At 48.3% G+C, this 17,680-nt stretch overlaps 1 protein-coding gene across 2 annotated transcripts in view; it reads left to right on the top strand.

Annotated features, from left to right (window-relative positions):
* Kcnh1 (potassium voltage-gated channel subfamily H member 1) overlaps positions 1–17,680 on the top strand; it is a 278,882-nt gene that overhangs the window by 185,162 nt on the left and 76,040 nt on the right. For both annotated transcript variants that reach the window (XM_050148258.1, XM_050148259.1), the window contains exon 8: positions 14,707–14,906. In XM_050148258.1, coding sequence (XP_050004215.1) covers positions 14,707–14,906 — 200 coding nt within the window. The remainder of the gene's footprint in view (positions 1–14,706; positions 14,907–17,680) is intronic.

The following is a 17,680-nucleotide window of genomic DNA, read 5'->3' on the forward strand; positions in this document are numbered from 1 at the left end:
TTTATTTCTGGGGATACAACTTCTGCATATGAATTTGGTTACATGGTGAAGGTTCCGAGGCCACCTGTTCTAACCCTGTCTCAGCTTGAGTAAACGTACACACTCAAACTCAAACAGAACAAAGTTCAGTTAGAAGTTGGCAGTGGTATTTTCCTGGGATAAGCCACAAGTTGTTGGCCTGTGTGTTTCTAGGGTGTCTTTAGAACAAAGGTATGTCTTCTTAAAAACTTAGTCAGACTTACAGTAAATAGTGAGATCATAATTAGTAGGCATGAAAAAGCCTTTAGCCTCTTTTCAAAGGCCCATGTCTATAAACTCCAAAGCCAGGGCATATTCCTTAATCAAAGCTTTGTGAGGCTCCTGGCCCAAATCTCAGCTCTGTTCAAGTGTGGGTGGTTTTCTCATGTGTGTGTGTATGTGTGTATGTGTGTGTGTATGTGTGTATGTGTGTGTGTGTGTGTGTGTAGCATGAGCAATCTCATTAGCCCATAACACATTCATTTATTTTTAAATTAAATTTAAAAATTATGGGCATAGTTGTTTGCCTGTATCTATGTCTCTACCCCAGGTAGGCATAGGTATTTGCCTGTATGTCCGTCTATACATCAGGTGTGTGTCTGGTCCACGTGAAGGTTAGAAGATGATGTCCGATCTCCTATAATTGGAGTTACAGACAACTTTGAGCGGCCACGTGGGTGCTGGGCATTGAACCTTGGTCTCCTGCTCTTAACTGCTCAATCCATCTCCCCAGGCCATAGCTCATTTACAAATGTTTATTGAGAACTCCTACTGTGCTACATTCTGGTCTAGGCACCAGAGATATACCTTAGTGAATATAACAAAGATGCTTGCCTTAGGGAGCTGAGGACTCAGGAAATGCTAAATGTTGTAAATGGAACACATTGATTATTTCTGAAGTGCTCAGGGCTATCCTTGGTGTACCTTAAGGAAGGGCTATGTGTGATACAAAATGGAGACTTTGCATGCATTTATTAATTGGAAAAGGGGAGGTCACAGAGTATGTTAAGAAATTGAATGTGTCAGAAGCAGGTGTTGGATGTAGGGTGGATGTTACATGGCCTTTGAGAAGATGCATCGGAACCAAGATTAAAAAAAAAATACCACCATTTGTGGGAAGGGTTTTCCTGTGCAGCCAGCAGTCCTGAAGTGAGAGCATCTTCAAGGAACAGCCAGGATGCTGGGTGGCAGGATGAGGTTGAAGAAAGGAAGGGACAGGTTAGAGACCTATGGATCACAGAGATTTCAGGGCGCCTTGGTGATGGTGTTTAGATGGTCACTCTGTCTCCTTTGCTGAGAATAGACTGGACAAGAGCGACATCAATGGCCACATGTAAAGGCAGCTAGCTGGGCAGTTAGGTGCAGAGCAACCATGCAAAGGGGCCTGGAATCACACTGGGAAATGAGCTGTTCCCAGGAGCGCTCACCTTAGGGGAAGCACCCCTGGAGCTGAATGTGGTCCTGTTAACTGGATCACAGGTGTCTGCTGGTCAGTGAGAGGCAGGGCAGGCTCTCTTAATCTAAAGAGCTCCAATCTAGGAGCTTTGTTTTACTAAGTGGGAAAGGAGGATTCCTCCTTCCTTGAGAGGTAGTTCTGAACCTGGACACGGGGAGAGGGGACCCCATGTCAGTCTGCTGTACCAGATGGCATTGGATGTCCTATACAACATACATCAGCCTCTTTCCTGCCCCCACAAGCCCGTCTTGGCCATACTTCCACTCTGATCTTCAGGAGTGATTCATGCTAGTGGCTGTTCACACTAAAAGGGCCTGATTTGATGGAATTTAGCTGAAAATTGTTCTGAGAATCAGCTGTTGCAACCTCAGAGACGGGGGTCTCTGGAGGAATGGCCCCCTCACTGAAGGATAATCTGGTTTTTAGAGCAGACTTTGGTAAAGTGCTGTCTTAGTCCATTTAAGCTGCGGTAATAAAATACCCTGGTCTGAGTAATTTCTCACAGTTCTCGATGTTGGAAAGGCTTGCTGCTGTGTTCTTACATGCCGGAAGGGCAAAAGACATGGACTTTCTCAAGCTCTTATTAAGGGCACTGCTTCCAGTTCTAAGGACAGAGTCTTTGGGACCTAATTACCCCAAAGAGCTCACATCCTAATTCTTTTGCACAAGGGATTAAGTTTCAACATGCATTTTGGAGAGACACCAAGAGACAAGCAGTAGCAAGCATGCTCTTGCTGAGAGCTGGCTGCTCAGTGGGTCCCATGGGAGTGATCTCTGGCTCTGGCCCCTGGCCCACCCTATCTGTCTATGCTCCGAGGGTCCCACAGGAGTGAACCCTAGTTCTGTCACTGGCTCACCAGTTCCCCTGCATGGTCTGTCTGTGCTCAGATGGGAAGCAAAGCCTTACTTACCTGGAATTCATCCTTGCTTGGGGGCAGGAGACTGTTGTGAGACCCTCCTGGCAACAAAAGCATGTGTTTGAGTGTGTCACATCTCCTTGTTACTATAGCAACACAGAGGAGGCCCGCCTTTACTAATGCCCAGTTTGTAGCTTTTGTTACATACACACTGTGAGTCTTGGTATCTGTACTGTTGTGTATGTAAATGATACCCAAGAGTTCGAGTAAGTGCAGCCACCTCCAGTTGAGTTCTTCCCACGTCACAGCCTCTGCAGTTCTTCCTCCTCTAGCCTGTCGAGGCGTGTATTGTTCACCTCCATTCAACAGATGAGAAAACTGAAGACCAGAGATCTGTTTTAACCAAAATAACAAGCCAGGGCGAAAGTGTGAGAGGACTCGTGGTTTGTGAGCCCAGAGCCTCCTAGCCTCAAATTCCAATCTTTTTAATCTCCACTGTGCTCTGGACTACACTGTGGTGTAAACCTAAGGGGCAGCTTAATGTGTTTATCCCTGGAGTGAAACTTCCTCTGCCTCTTTCCCAGGGACCAGAGTAGTGTGATGTTGACTGTGAGCTATAACGTACGCGCATAAGGACTTAAATAATATTTCTTCACTATGTATGGAAAGCTCTTTTCATGCAGAAATCATCTTACCTTTGATAATCCCACTTCTTAGACTGGGTCCTTGAAAACCTTCTTGTTTTTATTATAAGATAAAGTTAGAACCTTGAAGGTGTTGGCGACTGATTTGTTAAAGGTTACAGTTGCGATGTTGTTAAAGGCCATTTATATTCAGCCCAGGCTTGAGACCTCTGTGCTCTGAGGGTCTGCCTGTTTCTGTCCATGTGCCAACTCTGCAGGCCCAAGTACCCGGGCTCTGTGCCACACGCACAGTCTGGTCAGAGGGGACAGGTAATTGCCCACTGGACTCTGTACACAAAGGCACAGTGTACAAAGCCATTTACACTCTGACCTTTGGAAGTGTGACTTGCTGAATATTGTGGCTTTAGTCTCTGTGTGCTTGGAGTGGCCGTGGAATGCTTACACCAACAGTTTCATGAGTGGAAGAGAAAATGCTTCTTAGATGTTCTCAGTTGAAACCCTGATGCTGAGCCAGAGGCTTGTCATTGTCTTCTCTCCAGGGGTAGGGTCTTCAAAAGGAATAGCTTCCAGGGTCTCCTTCACAAGACCCATGCCATGGACTTCCTTTTTGTCTTTATCCTATAATATGCATAAGGGTCCCCCATCTTTACTCTTGATACTTTTCTTTCTGTAGGTGACGTCCATAGAGAACCACCTGAGAAAATTATGGGCAGGGGGTGGGTGGCAAGAACTAGGAGGTGTGTGTAGCACGCTCTCTCTCTCTCTCTCTCTCTCTCTCTCTCTCTCTCTCTCTCTCTCTCTCTCTCCCTCTCTCCCTCCCTCCCTCCCTCCCTCCCTCCCTCCCTCCCTCCCTCCCTCTTTCTGATTTTTCAAGACAGGGTTTTCTGTAGCTTTGGAGGCTGTCCTGGAACTGCTCTGTAGCCCAGACTGGCCTTGAACTCACAAAGATCCACCTGTCTCTGCCTCTTGAATGCTGAGATTAAAGACATGCCACCACCGCCTGGCAGAGGTCTTTCTCTTCACCCATTGCTTCGAGTAGGAAGCGACTCACAGCCTCCTGTGGATGGTTCTTTTAGAGCCAGGCATCGATAAAACCTGAATTTGTGTTTGTTCTTTGTAAGTAGCCATCTAAGAGTGACACTTCTGGTAGAATTGCAGAAACTTTTGAAGAGCACAGCCCAGTTTTTATCAGACAAATGAGAAAATGGCAAAGTACACACCATGCGTGTTCTGCAGCACACTCAGCAATGCACATTCTGCAGCACACACTCAGCCATGCGCACATAGCTCTGCCTTCCATTGTAACGCTAACCAGACAGGTGTCTGGTGAGCATGCACTCACATGCACTTGGCCTGCGTGCTGTCCGAGAGCCTTGCTCCTGGCTTTCTTGTTGCTCTAATGTAGATTGGACTGACAGAAGTCTGAAATGAGCACACCAGGGCATGCACACACACACACACACACACACACACACACACACACACACACCACTCCTTTTCTCTCTGCTACCTTCATGGACAAGTTTGACCATGGATGCAGGCTGGGTACTCAGCTGTGTAAGGTGTGTCCATCGATACCTGGTCGGTCTTCTCAGTTTGTGGGTTTGGCTGCAAGCAAATGCCAGAAATGAGGAATAATTGTGCAGCTTGCAGTGATGGAGCATCCTCTCAGCCATGCTCTGTTGGTTCCTGAGCATGTGCAAATTCTTCTATCTCAGTTGGCCTCCACACGCTCCATTGTCTAACAAGGCTCCAGAGTCTCAGTTGGCCTCCACACACTCAATTGTCTAAAGAGGCTCCAGAAAGGTCCGAGGGTTCACAGACCCTGTCCACGGTTTGTGGCAGTTCCTGGGCAACTGGCCCGAGGCGTCATACCTAGCTAGGCCAGCTTTCTCACTCGTCGTATTATTCCCTGACCAGATCCTTTCAGGAACCAGCGGAATGGGTGTCCTACCCTTGTCCATGATCCCTAGTATAGGGCAGGGTACCCTTCACAGCACCTTGGCTGTACACTGTCCTCTGTTCTCTCAGGGCCAGGCTTATTGGGGCACAGTGGTTGAGAGCTAAAGCTTTGCCTGGCACAGGGAGTGGCTTGTTACCATTTGTGGAACAAATGAGTGAAGGAGGAGCCAGAGGCAACACAATATCACTGGCTATCCAAGTGTCTACCTGTCAACACCCCGCCGCCAGCTGTGGTCACGAAAGTCTGGGGGGGACCCTAACTGACTGACAGAGTAGGAGTAGTCAGTGTGGATGGATTGTCTTGGGGAATTGGAAGTGCATTACAGAATTAGTGAGAAGATGGTCTAGCTTTTATAATCACCCTGCGCTATCTGGAGTGTTTGGAGCCCTCACCTCCAATGCGGGTGCTAGAATCCTAATGAGGATGGGTCAACTGAGCGGCAGTAGTCATGAAGGGAGAACCCCTGTGAAGTGATTAATGCCCTTATAGGAAGAGACAGAGAGATGACCCCTTGCTTTGCTATGTGAAGATAAGATGGCTCAAAGTTCTTGGCCACACTCTGACCTTAGAGCCCCATTAGCTTCTGGATCTATGAGAAATGCCCACCACTTGTCTCCGTCACCTACTCTACCATGCTCTGATGTAGCTACTTAGGCTCAGTCAAGTGCCATGTGCCGGCCATTGCACTGGGTGGGTGAGGAGACCCCCTTCTCCCTCACTGATGAAAGTTTTAGCATGATCATGCTCCTTCGCACCAACTCCCCGGGGTGGGTGCTGCTCTCAGGGAGCAGCTCATGGTCAGGGGCACCCTCTCACAGCCCTCTGTACATCTCTGGGCTATCATTTCCCCCTCACAGTGGAAGTTGTGATTGCATGAGAGTAACACTACCAACTTAGGTCTTCCAGACAAGCCTGACCCTTCTAGAACTTTCTGTACCCTTCGCATTAGATCCAGGGGGCCATTGACTCAGAGGGTCTTCTTGGAGTAGAGTTGAAATCCAGGTTTTAAAAGAGAAGTGAGAGGATTACCCTCTGAGGATCTGTGTGGTCTTGGCCCCTGTGTGTATGCCTGAGAGGAGCCATTTGTAAAGCATGAAATGAAGATGAACTCAAGGCCTGCGGCTGAAATCCAGCCTCCCGTCTCTGGCTCTCACATACCCATGTGACTTGGTAGACTTTGCACCATGGAAACCTTTCTAAAACTTCTCTCTGTACATTGAATTAAACTGGAACATATCACAAAAGCTCAGAATGCTGGGTCAGCTTGAAGCTTTTAACAGGCTACATTTTGTGTCAGAATCAGCAGCCACAGAGTAAATCCATCGTGCACGCTGATATCCCATCTTAGAAAAACCAAAAAACGTGAGAGTTCTGACAAGTCTGTTGAAATAAGAAGCGGCAGCGGGGCTGTGTCCCCAACACCCCGGCCGCTTGGCTAGCTCATGCCAGAAATAACAACACACAAACTGTATTCATTTAAGAACTGCTTGGCCCATGAACTCTAACCCTTACAGGCTAATTCTCGCACCTGGACTAGCCCATTTCTAATGATGTGTGTAAGCAAGCACCCCAAGGTGCGCTTACCGGGAAGATTCTAGCCTATGTCCATCTTCATCGCGTGTGCCTCAGAGAGCAGAGCTGAGCATGGCGTCTCTGCCCCAGAGCAGAGCAGAGTCTGACCTCACTTCCTCTTCCGCCCAGAATTCTATTCTGTTTACTCCTCCCATCTATGTTCTAACCTATGAGGCCAAGCAGTGTGTTTATTACTTAACCAATGAAATCAACAGATTGATATGCCACTCCCACATCACAAGTCATTTGTGAACTCACGAATGCTGGTTGAATTTGGTTTGAGCCTGCAGTTAGAATGGAGGTTGTTTAGTGGGCTCTTCTGAAGCCTTCTCTGGGACCATGAACAGGGTGTCATTGCATCCAGGGATGCTAGGTCAGAGGTCACACTGTCTGCATAGATCTCGAGGGTGAAGGAGACAAAGCAGAAGGGCTATGCTTCCAGGTCAGCACTGTCTATGATAGGGGTCCTGGCAGGGCTCAGTCTCTTCTCCTAGAACTACCCCTGAGGTCTGTAGAGAAACTTACAGATGCTCAAATCAGCCTTGCTATCTCAACCTCCACCCCCGCCATGGTGTTTCCTTCCCCTCCACACTACCATTTATCAAAATTCAAAACCCCTCCCTTTCTTCCCCTCCCCTTCTCTCTCCTCCCCTCTCTTCCTCTCCCTTCCCATTCTCTTCCTTCCTTTCTCCTCCCCTGCCCTCTCTTTATTCCCCTCTTCTCCCCTCCCCTCACCCTCCTCTCTGTTCCCCTCTCTTCTCCTCCTCTCCCATCCCTCCCCTCTTCTTTCATCTCCACCCGTCCTCTCTCCCTCTCCCCTCCCTTCTCCTCTCCCTGCCTCTCTCCTCCCCTTCTCTCCCTTCCCCTTGATTCTCCTCTCTTTCCTCCCTGTTTCCCCCGTCTCTTTTTGTCCCTTTGTTCATTCTGGTCTGAATCTCTCTTCTGTCCTTCCTGGTACAAGGCTGATATGGAAGGGCCTCACACGTGTAGAGAGTGTTCTAGACAGAAGCTCCTTCTGTGGGCATCCTTTGCTCCTGGCACTCTGCTGGACAAGCCATTCCCAGTGTTTACCCTAAGATGCACCAGAGAAAAACCAGTCCCACCATTTTGTGCCAAATTAAACCAAGCTTTATTAAATTTTATATTCTGGCCAAGATGGAATTTAGTCAGGACCACTCTCTGGAAACTCGAAGCTAAGTGGCCCATAGCCACGTGTTGTCAGGGCTTATAAAGACAAAGCCTACAGGCCACCATACTTTCCCATGAGGCTTTGTTATTTTCAAGAACTACAACTCGCAGCATTCGGGGGAGTTACCTGATCCTGAGCAAGTGGGGTTTACAGGTTAACTTAGGGTCTCACACCAGGACTGTCTCTGTAGGGGAGTGAACAGAGCCATCCCGCAGATCTAGATACTGGACTGTCTGGCCTCTGCTGTGCTCTTCCCTTTTGGGGGTACAGCCTGTTCCTGCGTGCCCCTGCCTTGTTCAGAATGTTTGTGTTGACCTGCCTGTATGCCTGAGGTGCTGATCCTCTAACCAGACACCTCCCTCCTCCCTCCTCTTCTGCTCTTGAACAGACATCTTGCTTTCTGTTGCTTTCTGAAGCGGGGGTCTGTGGTTGACCTTCATTTGAGTGTGCTGTGAGCCTGTCAGGGTTCCCTCCCACACCAGCTGGTCCATAGGGGTCTGAGCACTTGACTCCCCCAGGTGGACGATTCGGTTTCCCCACTTTAGATGGCGCTTCAAGAATCACAGTCATGGCTCAGGTGGAGCGAGCAGCTGAGCCAAGGTGAGGCCCAGAGTCCTCCAGGGCCTCACAAAGCCTACAGCGCTGGGTCCCTTCTTGTTGCCTATGACTCAGCTTGACAAACTGGGATGGGCTGATTTTATCTGCGTGCTCTGTATTTGCTGTATTATCCGTTGCTCATCTATATCTGAATAAGGCTGTTAGACCCTGTCTCTTAGGATTCTAAGACAACCTCACTAGGATCCGTGCATATGAAATACTGGGGCAGCATCTGGCCCTGGGTGGCACGCATGTCTAATGGATAGAAATGTGTTTGATGCTGTGCACGAGTATTTTACAAGTCACTCCCTCAGGTGTGAGTCCTCCATCTATTTCTTTCTGGCTATATGGCTTTGGTGAATCACTTAACTTTTTCTCACACAGTATCAGTACCATAAAGATAGTGGGAACTTCCCTGGCTATACACTGTGCGTTCAAGGGCTCAGAACAAAGGCTTGCACGTGGCAGCAGATACATGAACACTGTTTGTCATTGTAGCTGATATTATCATTTCTCCTTGAACTCAGTGAATCACTGTGTGACCCTCTGTGTCTAAAGGGGGCAGTCTTCTGCCTCATAGAGTTATGACAGCAGAATTAGGACCACTGACTTATGCAGAGAGGGGGGACTCTGTAGGGTATGACAGGTTTATAGATATCGCTACCCGGAATCCTGTGAAGTCGGGGGCCGAGTGATCCTCACAAGGTGGGATTATGATGAGAGGTGAGAAAAGAGTTCCTGTGACCTGAGTGTCACTGAGCAACTAAACGACTCTTTGAAACCTGAAAGGCGAAACTAGTGAGTATGAAAAATCACAACATGGTCAAGATACCAATAGTGGGGCAGTCAGTTGTCAGAGTGATTTAATTTCTGCCTCTCACAGTCAGTGGGAGAGGCATTTCGTTAATCTCCATCATCCTGTATGATCATTGTGATGTCTGGATTCAAAGGGTCCAGGAGACAGCAGTGTCTACTGAGAAGTCTTCCATTTTGTTTTTGTTTTGAGATATGGAAGGAAAATATCCAGGTCTTATGCGAACTTCAGGCTTAGCTGCCTTTGGGAAGTGGACCCCGAGTTCCTATATGTTTAAACAGCTTTAAAACTAAGTGCTCCTCTAAGTAGCTTTGTTAGATTCTATCTGATGACTCATGCTGGAGCAACCTCGGCTCTCGTCACAGAGTGAGGTAGGGTGTGGGCTTGTAAACTTCCCCACAGCCAGCTGCATTTCTACACAGTCCCTGTGCCCAACAGTCCACCCGTGACCCAGGACTCGGCAAACACAAGATGAGCCAAAGTGCCCTGTACCCAGGGGTCCACCCGTGACCCAGGACTTGGCAAACACAAGATGAGTCAAAGCAGCAAATTACTGGGAGACCTTTGTAACCAGGGTCTGACCATCTTGGTCCTCCCCAGGAGTAACTGCCTGTAGAAACCGTTCCTTTATCTGCAGCTATTAAAACACTGGCCAGCAAGGTGGCACAATGTACTGCTAATGGGTTATAGGGCTGTAGACACCGTTGTTTCGTTCGACAGATGAGAAGTGGCTGGAAATGACCTTCTGTCTCCGGGTAAGAGCGGAGCTTGTTAAGTGACATTCCCTTGTGCAGCGGTTCTGAGGTAATGTAGGCATTTGTGCTATATTTAGCACAGCCTTAAATGAGTTTTCAGGCTTTTCTTGCTATAAATAGAGGGATAGGTGTATTTGCTAGTCTCCATCTTGAGAGCCACTTTCTGACCTAGGCCGTGGCTGGGAAGGTGGAAAGAGATGCACAAGGCCAGTGCTGGCAAGAAATCCAGAACTGAGTATAGCCATCCACGCCAGTGTCAGGATCCTGAGGTCTTGCCTGCCAGGGGGTCCTGTCTCCTTCCTGGGCAGTGTGGCTCCCATTCTGTCCAGTGTGAGGTTAGCTAAGGGCCCAAGTGCACCGCACTATAGCCCAACTTCTTCCCTCTCATGATCTTCCCATCTGGCATGGACCATTGCATTCAATTCACTAGTGAACCACTGGGCCCATGTGCACACTTAGCACACTCAGACTTAGCACACTCAAAGCTGCCTGAAGAGTCTGAGGAAATACCAAGTGAGCCTCGCTCCAGAGACCCAGTAGCTCTGGGGAGAGCAAAACTCTGCATCCCTCCCATAGACTGGGATAAATGGGACTGCTGGTCCATTTGAACACACGCAAACTACCCTCCTAGAGATAGCCTTTTAGTCATTTACCTGCAGCATTTATTAAGCAACTACTGAATGCAGAGGAAGAAGTCCCTGAAACGACTAGACATTTCTGCACACAAGAGAGTATTTGTGAAGAAAAGTACTGCTAGAAGGCACATAGATTATAGCCAAGACTCAGAGGGCAGGATCTGGGACAACTGAGGTGCAGCTATGCAAACTGGGCAGTTCAGAAATAACTACTAAGGTTTATCATGGAGCTGGTCAATCAGCATTGCTCCTGGCGTTTGCCTTGCTGACTCATTATAATATCATCATAACCAGAAGAACTATATAGTTTCCTTTTCTTATAAAAAGCTACTAAACCAACACCTGACAAGAAGCAGCTTCAGGGAGGAGCAGGTTCATCGAGGTGGGGACGCTATGCTGGCTCACAGTATGAGGGGTCACAGTCCGTCGAGGTGGGGGCGTAGTGACAGCAGGAGCTTGAAGCATCGGTGTTGAGTCTGCAGTGAGAAAGCAGAGCGTGAGCAGCAAGCAGGGCCAGGCTATAAAAACCTCAAGGTGCCACTTACTCAACTTTTCCAGCAAGGATCCAGCTCCTCAGCGCTCCACAATCTGCCCAAATGGAAGTGTCCAAACACATGAGTCTATGGGAAACATAATACATGTAAATCACAGGAGGTCCTGGAAAGGTTTGACTTTTCCTTGGAGCCCAGAATATTCTCTGTACTGTGTTGCCTCCCAGGACTGGATACAGCATACCCAAATACTCAGTGTTCATTTGTTGAATTAAACTATTGCAAGATTAGATTCTTGAGGGACCTTTGCCAGCTCCATAGGCTGTGACAACTCTGCTCTTAACTGTGGTTCCATGTTGATGGCTTAGCAAGATCTGGATCCTCCAGTAGGTACTCACAGACATTAGCCTATTTATTAAAATTAAAACTAAGCCAGAGATGTGATATATACTCATCATTGCAACACTCAAGAGACTGAGGCAGGGGGATTATGAGTTCTAGGATACTTTAATTTATATAGTGGATTTCAGGCCACCCTGGGTCATTAGTGAGACCCTCCCTCAAAACTCAACACCAAAACAAGAAAAACTTCTCTAAGGTTATTAGGAACTCTATAACATATGAAGACATATCAAGAGAGTGGGGGATCGATCGCCCTAGGTCTGCAGTAGAGCTGGGATTCTGAAGAGGGTGGGTGGTTGCCCAGGGCCTGCAGAGGACCCAGGCTTCTGAACTGAGCTTTTTGTCTCAAGGTAGAGTCTCTGCTCTCCTGGTGACCCCCTCTTGGTGGGATGGGCCTGCTGCCAGGCAGTGGGCAGTTACTCCACTCTCTCCTCACTACTCCTTTGTGCCCAGACCCTGAAGTTTATACATAGGAACATATTTCCATCCCTTCTCCACAACTGTCACAGTAGAAGGAACAGAAGCGATGGTAATGGCAAAGACAGAAAACAGTGTTAATATAAATAGATGTTGTAATGATTTGAAGAGAACCCTCCACACAAACACATCCTCATAGTCTCAGACATTTCAGTACTCAGTCTCCTGTCAGTGGAACTGCTTTGGAGGTGTGGCCTTATTAGGCGATGACTGTCACCAGAGGTGGGCTTTGGGAGTTTAAAGACCTTTACAGCTGCTTCTCATAAGCCTTCAGCTTGCTGCCCCAGCCGCTGTGCATGCTGTCCTGCCTCGCTGTGCTAGTTTGGACTCTCATCCCACCTGAACCATAAGCCCAAATCAACCCTTCCTTCTATAAGCTATGGTCATGGTGTTTGATCACAGCAATAGAAAGGTAGCTAATATGGAAGAATTACTGTTCTGTGGATCAAGTATATTAGTGAAGGAGCGAGCCTGGCTCCCAGGACTCACTCTCTATCCCCACTTCTGTGTTCATACTTACTCTTCAGCCCTTCTGTATACAGATGTTTCTTCTTCCGGATGAGAAAGATGGAGGTTTCATTATAGGAAGAAACCATAGAACAGGAGTTTTCTTTTGGGGGAAAGAAGTTAAGGAAAATATTCAATAATATGGTCCTAATGGGTGTTTCCTCTTGGTCCCAAATATTCTTGGGGCAGTAGAGTAGCTAGATCCAGGGTTGGGGAGGAGAGGAAAAAAAGGAGGAGGAAGAGGAAGAAGAGGAGGAAGAGGAAATGGGGTAGATTTTATAAATGTTCCTAAGCAGATAAGGAGACCTTTCCTCTGTGCTGTTTAGACTTACTCCAGAGAAGGATACAGGTGACTAGTCCAAGCAGCCTGGGGTCGTAAAGTGGCATCTGTGTCCCCACACTTTGATGACATGTTCTGAAAGGAAACAGAGAACTAGAATAACACACAGAATGCCTTAGAGCATCTCAGGTACTTAATCCAAAACTGTGTTCCCCAACACTGACTCCAGCCAGGTGATCAGCAGTGAGCTCCTCCCATCTGGGCAGAATTCAGTTTAGTTTTCTCTGCCTAGCTCTGTTCTACCCCATAGGCCAAGACAGTTTCTTTATTAACCAATGGTGTTCACAGCATTCAGAGGGGAATCCCACATCAGGAGTGGGACTTCACACATCAGTTAACTTAATTAAGATAACCCCTTATAGGCATACTCATAGTGACCTGATGTAGGCAGTGCCCCATAGAGAATTCTTCTTGTGTGATTCTAGGCTGTGTCAAGTGGACAGTAAAGCCAGCATCACAGATGGTAATATAATAGAGCTTGATAAAAGAGGGGAGGGCACAGTATGGAGGCACTGCACCGGGCCCTCGTGTGCTATAGGGATGTAAAAATGCAGTCACTTTAAAGATTATTATTACATTGCTGTAGTATTGCTGTGTTATAGTCGTCATCGTCATTTTAATTATTTTGAGACAAGATCTCACTATGTAGCCATGGTTGGCCTGGAACTCTCTATGCAAACCAGGTTGTCTTAGAACTCATTAGGATCCACCAACCTCTGCCTCCCAAGTGCTGGTATTAAAGGCACGTGCAACCACCCCTTGCTATTTATATTCTTTTAGTTAAGATATGCCCTGTGTGTCTGTGCGTGGATGTGTGCACATGTGCAGCAGCCCGTGGAGACCAGGAGAGGGCGCCTGATGCCCTGGAGGAGCTACAGGATGCTGTGAACCACCCTACAGAGATGCTGGGAATGGAACTCCGGCCCTCTGCAAGAGATGCACCCTCTTAACTGCTGACCCATCTCTCGAGAACCAGGAGGTGCCTGGGAGACAGCAGGGAGTTTGTCAGCTTGTCAAACACAGTCACATCTGACAGCAGTGCTGGTCCCAGGCACAAACCTGCAAGAATGAAGTGTGTGTTACTCCAATACCGACCCAATGCCCGCTAACCGATGAGTGGCAAGTGAAATGAGGCCTTTTCTCATGATTGATTACATTACAACAGAAAGGAAGGAAATGCCAATACTTGTTATGGTGTGAGGGAAGCTGTCTCATGAAATGTCTAGAACGGATGAGTTTGCAGGGGCAGGAAGTGACTGTGTGCTGGGAGAGCTGGGGAAAGGGTGGCAAGGGACTGACAATGGACATGGGCTTCCTTTTTTTCTTTTATTTTGCAAAAATGAAAACTTTCTAAACCTGATGGCTGCACAACTTGGAAAAAAAAGTTTTTGAAATAGAGAGTTTTACACTTTAGTGGACATAGTCTATGTGTCTTACGGTTGCTATGGATGTGATAAAAACACCATGACAAAAATCGACTTGGGGACAACGAGGTTTATTTCACTTGTAGTTGTCTTTTGTGGTCCTCGGCCACCCCCTACCGTTTAGTTATCTGTGGTGGATGGGTATCAGGGTCTGCTCCTCCTACCATGTAGTCCTATAAGGACCAGGGCTGTGTCTTGCCATTCGGTGCCCTGGGTACCAACAGAATTTGACAGGCTGTTGCTCATAGTTTGACTTTGGACTGGTGTGAGGACATAGACACACACTTGACCGATGGCCTCAGGCATGGCTCAGAGTGACTTCTGCCCTATGGGTGTCTGAGGCTCCAGCCACACCAGGTCTCATCTCCATGAGCCCTGCCTAGCACACCATCAGACCTGGTTGTCTGCTGTTCCAAACTCTTTGGCTTGAGACGGGAGGTTCTCCTGAGGTCTGGACCCTCTTCTGAGGCGCACAGGCCTGGCCGCTGGCCTTCTCGGAAGGAGTGGCGCACTCTGGAGTTTGGCTCACGGACGGCTCACACGTTGTTCTTCTGTTCGTTTCCAGCTCTTCTGTATGCCACCATCTTTGGGAACGTGACAACCATTTTCCAACAGATGTACGCCAACACCAACAGGTATCATGAGATGCTCAACAGTGTCCGGGATTTCCTGAAGCTCTACCAGGTGCCCAAGGGGCTGAGCGAGCGGGTCATGGACTACATCGTGTCCACCTGGTCCATGTCCCGAGGCATTGACACAGAGAAGGTAAGGAGTGGGAGACTCTTAGCCACATCACCTGTCCCCAGCTTCCCCCAGCAGACGGGGCTCAGAACTCACCTGGGGCATCTGGGATTCTCAGGTCCTCCTTCCAGGGGTTTTGGTGGTCTCTCTATTGTCTTTACTGAAGGCTCAGAAAGTAAGAGCCATCATTTAAGAAATCAAAGGCACGGTGTATCTCCTGGAGCAAGGGGAGCAAATGTCCTGCTGTCTAGGGCAGCTTCCCAATGCTGGACCATGTTCAAACGAAGAGCCTGGGCAAGGGGAGCTGCTTCCTTTTGCTCAAGCTTCCCAGATGGCCCCATGCTTGCCAGTCTTGGCTTTTTTTTTTTAAATACTCATGTTTTTTGTTTGGCATGGCTTTTTAAAAATGAACTTTGATTTTCTTAAAGAACTGCCGCATCAGGTATGATGTATCTTGGCTATTTTTCCATCTTCCCCGATTGGCCTGTCCCAAGGCCACTGGTACACCTATCTCCACATCCTCTCAGTCCGGATAGATCCCCATGGTGTTGTGGACAGGGTCAGTAATTACCCTGGTAAAACTACCTCAGATGAGCCCAGGCAATACGGGCACAAGCCTGTGCCTTCGTCACCAGTTGGCAGCTGCTTTGCTGTGCAATCCAGAGCACAGCAAACATCCTGTGCACAGTTATTCTCTAAGAATTGTTATTCCAGATTTGTGTCAGTGAAGTGCAGGCATGTGTGTGGCTTCTGAGAGAGCAGAGAAAAGATACAGAGGGCTAATTTATTAGTTACCTTAGAGTTTCCCAGTGCCTTTGAGACATATCCTGTAGCCCAGGCTAGCCTGGAACTCTCTATGTAGCCAAGGATGAACTTGAACTTCTGATTTTCCTGTCCCCACTTCCAGTGTGCTGGAATAAAGGGTGAGCACCACCACACCCACATTCCCAAGGCCTTATGCTTGCTAGACCAGCCCTGAGCCGCCACGAGTCCCTGCTCTGTGTATGGCCCATGACCAAAGCCACATCCTCACTCAGTTTCTCCAGTCTTCAGCCTTTGATTCCATGTCGCTTGCTGCCAAACCCCATCTATCCACAGTAGAATTAGGAAAATGGTATCACTACAGCAAAAATAGTTATGGACACATTGGAATCCAGATTGATCTGGCTTTGTGGTCGGCCAGTTATATTCCTGTCCCCCTCTATCTGAACAGATGGTTGGGCACTGACAGGTTTTAAGGAATGCTCCGTTCTGCTGGTTGTGCACTTGAAAGGCTCGTTGCTGTGTGTCTGTCTGCTGTGTGTCTGTCTGCTGTGTGTCTATCTGCTGTGTGTCTGTCTCCTGTGTGCCATGATGAATACCTCTACAACCCCAATTGCCATTTCTTGAACACGCACTGAGAACAGACATGTTGCCAGGTGTGGTGGTGCGCACCTGTGAACTCAGACTTGGGAGGCAGAGGCAGGGCAGCCATGAGTCTGAGGCCAGTCTCGGCTACATGGCGAACATTTGTTAGGGAGAAATGGAAAGAACCAGTGTTGGTTTGCTTGACTGTTACCCCCGTGTCTTGAGTGGACTTCACTTCCCCTCTTGGGAAGGCGTGGTTGGAAGCTCTGTTGAATGAGGAGGAGGACCAGAGGCTCAGTTCATTCTTTTTACTTCCTCTGGTCTAGGGTAACTAGGATTTGAGCCCAGTTTTTATCTGGTTTCAAAGCTTATCCTTTTCCTCCTATTATCCCTCCCTCCTTTGATTTTTTTCGATTATATTTTACTGTGTACAAGTGATTGCCTGCATGTTTGTGTGCATGTGTATATGTGTGGGTACGGTGTCATGGCCTGTATTGCATGTTTGTCTTGGACTATCATGAGGTTTTGGGGGATTGGATTTAGGTCTTCAAGCTTGGTTGGTATGCCTTTAACAACAGCAAGCTGTCTTGCAGGATGTCAAGCACGCACTAGAGGGACTGAAGCTAAGGTTCAGTCCCCCATGGGCAGGGCCTGGGTTGGCTTTGCTTGGCTCCTGGCTTTGCCAGATCCCCACCCCACCTGCACCTATTGTCCCTGCTCATCACGGACAACAATGCCTGCTGGTTCTGTAGGTGCCTGGCAGCTGATGGAGCAGAAAGATCTTTGATCTCTGCCCCAAAGCCCATTTTTCCCAGGCACTAGAATGACTCTGTAGATCCTGCTGTCTGGGAAAAACCCTTCCTGGTCCCTGTCCCTGCAGGGCTGGGTAGGGGAGCTGCCTGGGACACTGCTCAATCAGCACCGCATTCCTGTCCTGCTCACCTGCTCACCTGCGCACCTCCTCAGAGGCTTTGGGGATCCACCCGAATTCCTGTTCCAGAGACCCAACGGTAGCATCCACAGTAGAGCCCAGCCTGGGAAAGGAGGCAGCAGCTGTTGAGGGGAGAGAACCATCAAGGAGTCCCGTCTTCCCTCCTCCCTCCAGTAACCAGCCCGTGACCTTGAGCACATCATGTGTCTCTCCTGCCCTAGTTCCCATGTCTGGAACACAGTGAAGATGGCCTTTAAGATCACATGGCCTCTCTGGCCTTCTGGACCATGGAAGCTCTGTAATGACATTACATAAGAACCCCACAACTAACTAGATACCAGATGTCTTAACACAGCAGCATGTGAAATCACACAAAAAAGGAAGACATGGCCACCAGAAGCATTGTTCAAGTTCACACATGCGGTGCATGCTGGGAGCAGGACCGAATTCTGAGCCTGAACCTTGACCCTTCAATGTCCCGGGAAGGCTACTCCATAGACATTACTCTCAAGAGTGAGAT

The sequence above is a fragment of the Alexandromys fortis genome, unplaced genomic scaffold, assembly GCF_014885135.2.
Source record: "Alexandromys fortis isolate MF-2015 unplaced genomic scaffold, M_Fortis_MF-2015_v1.1 scaffold_62, whole genome shotgun sequence".
In the NCBI taxonomy this organism is placed as follows: Eukaryota; Metazoa; Chordata; class Mammalia; order Rodentia; family Cricetidae; genus Alexandromys; species Alexandromys fortis.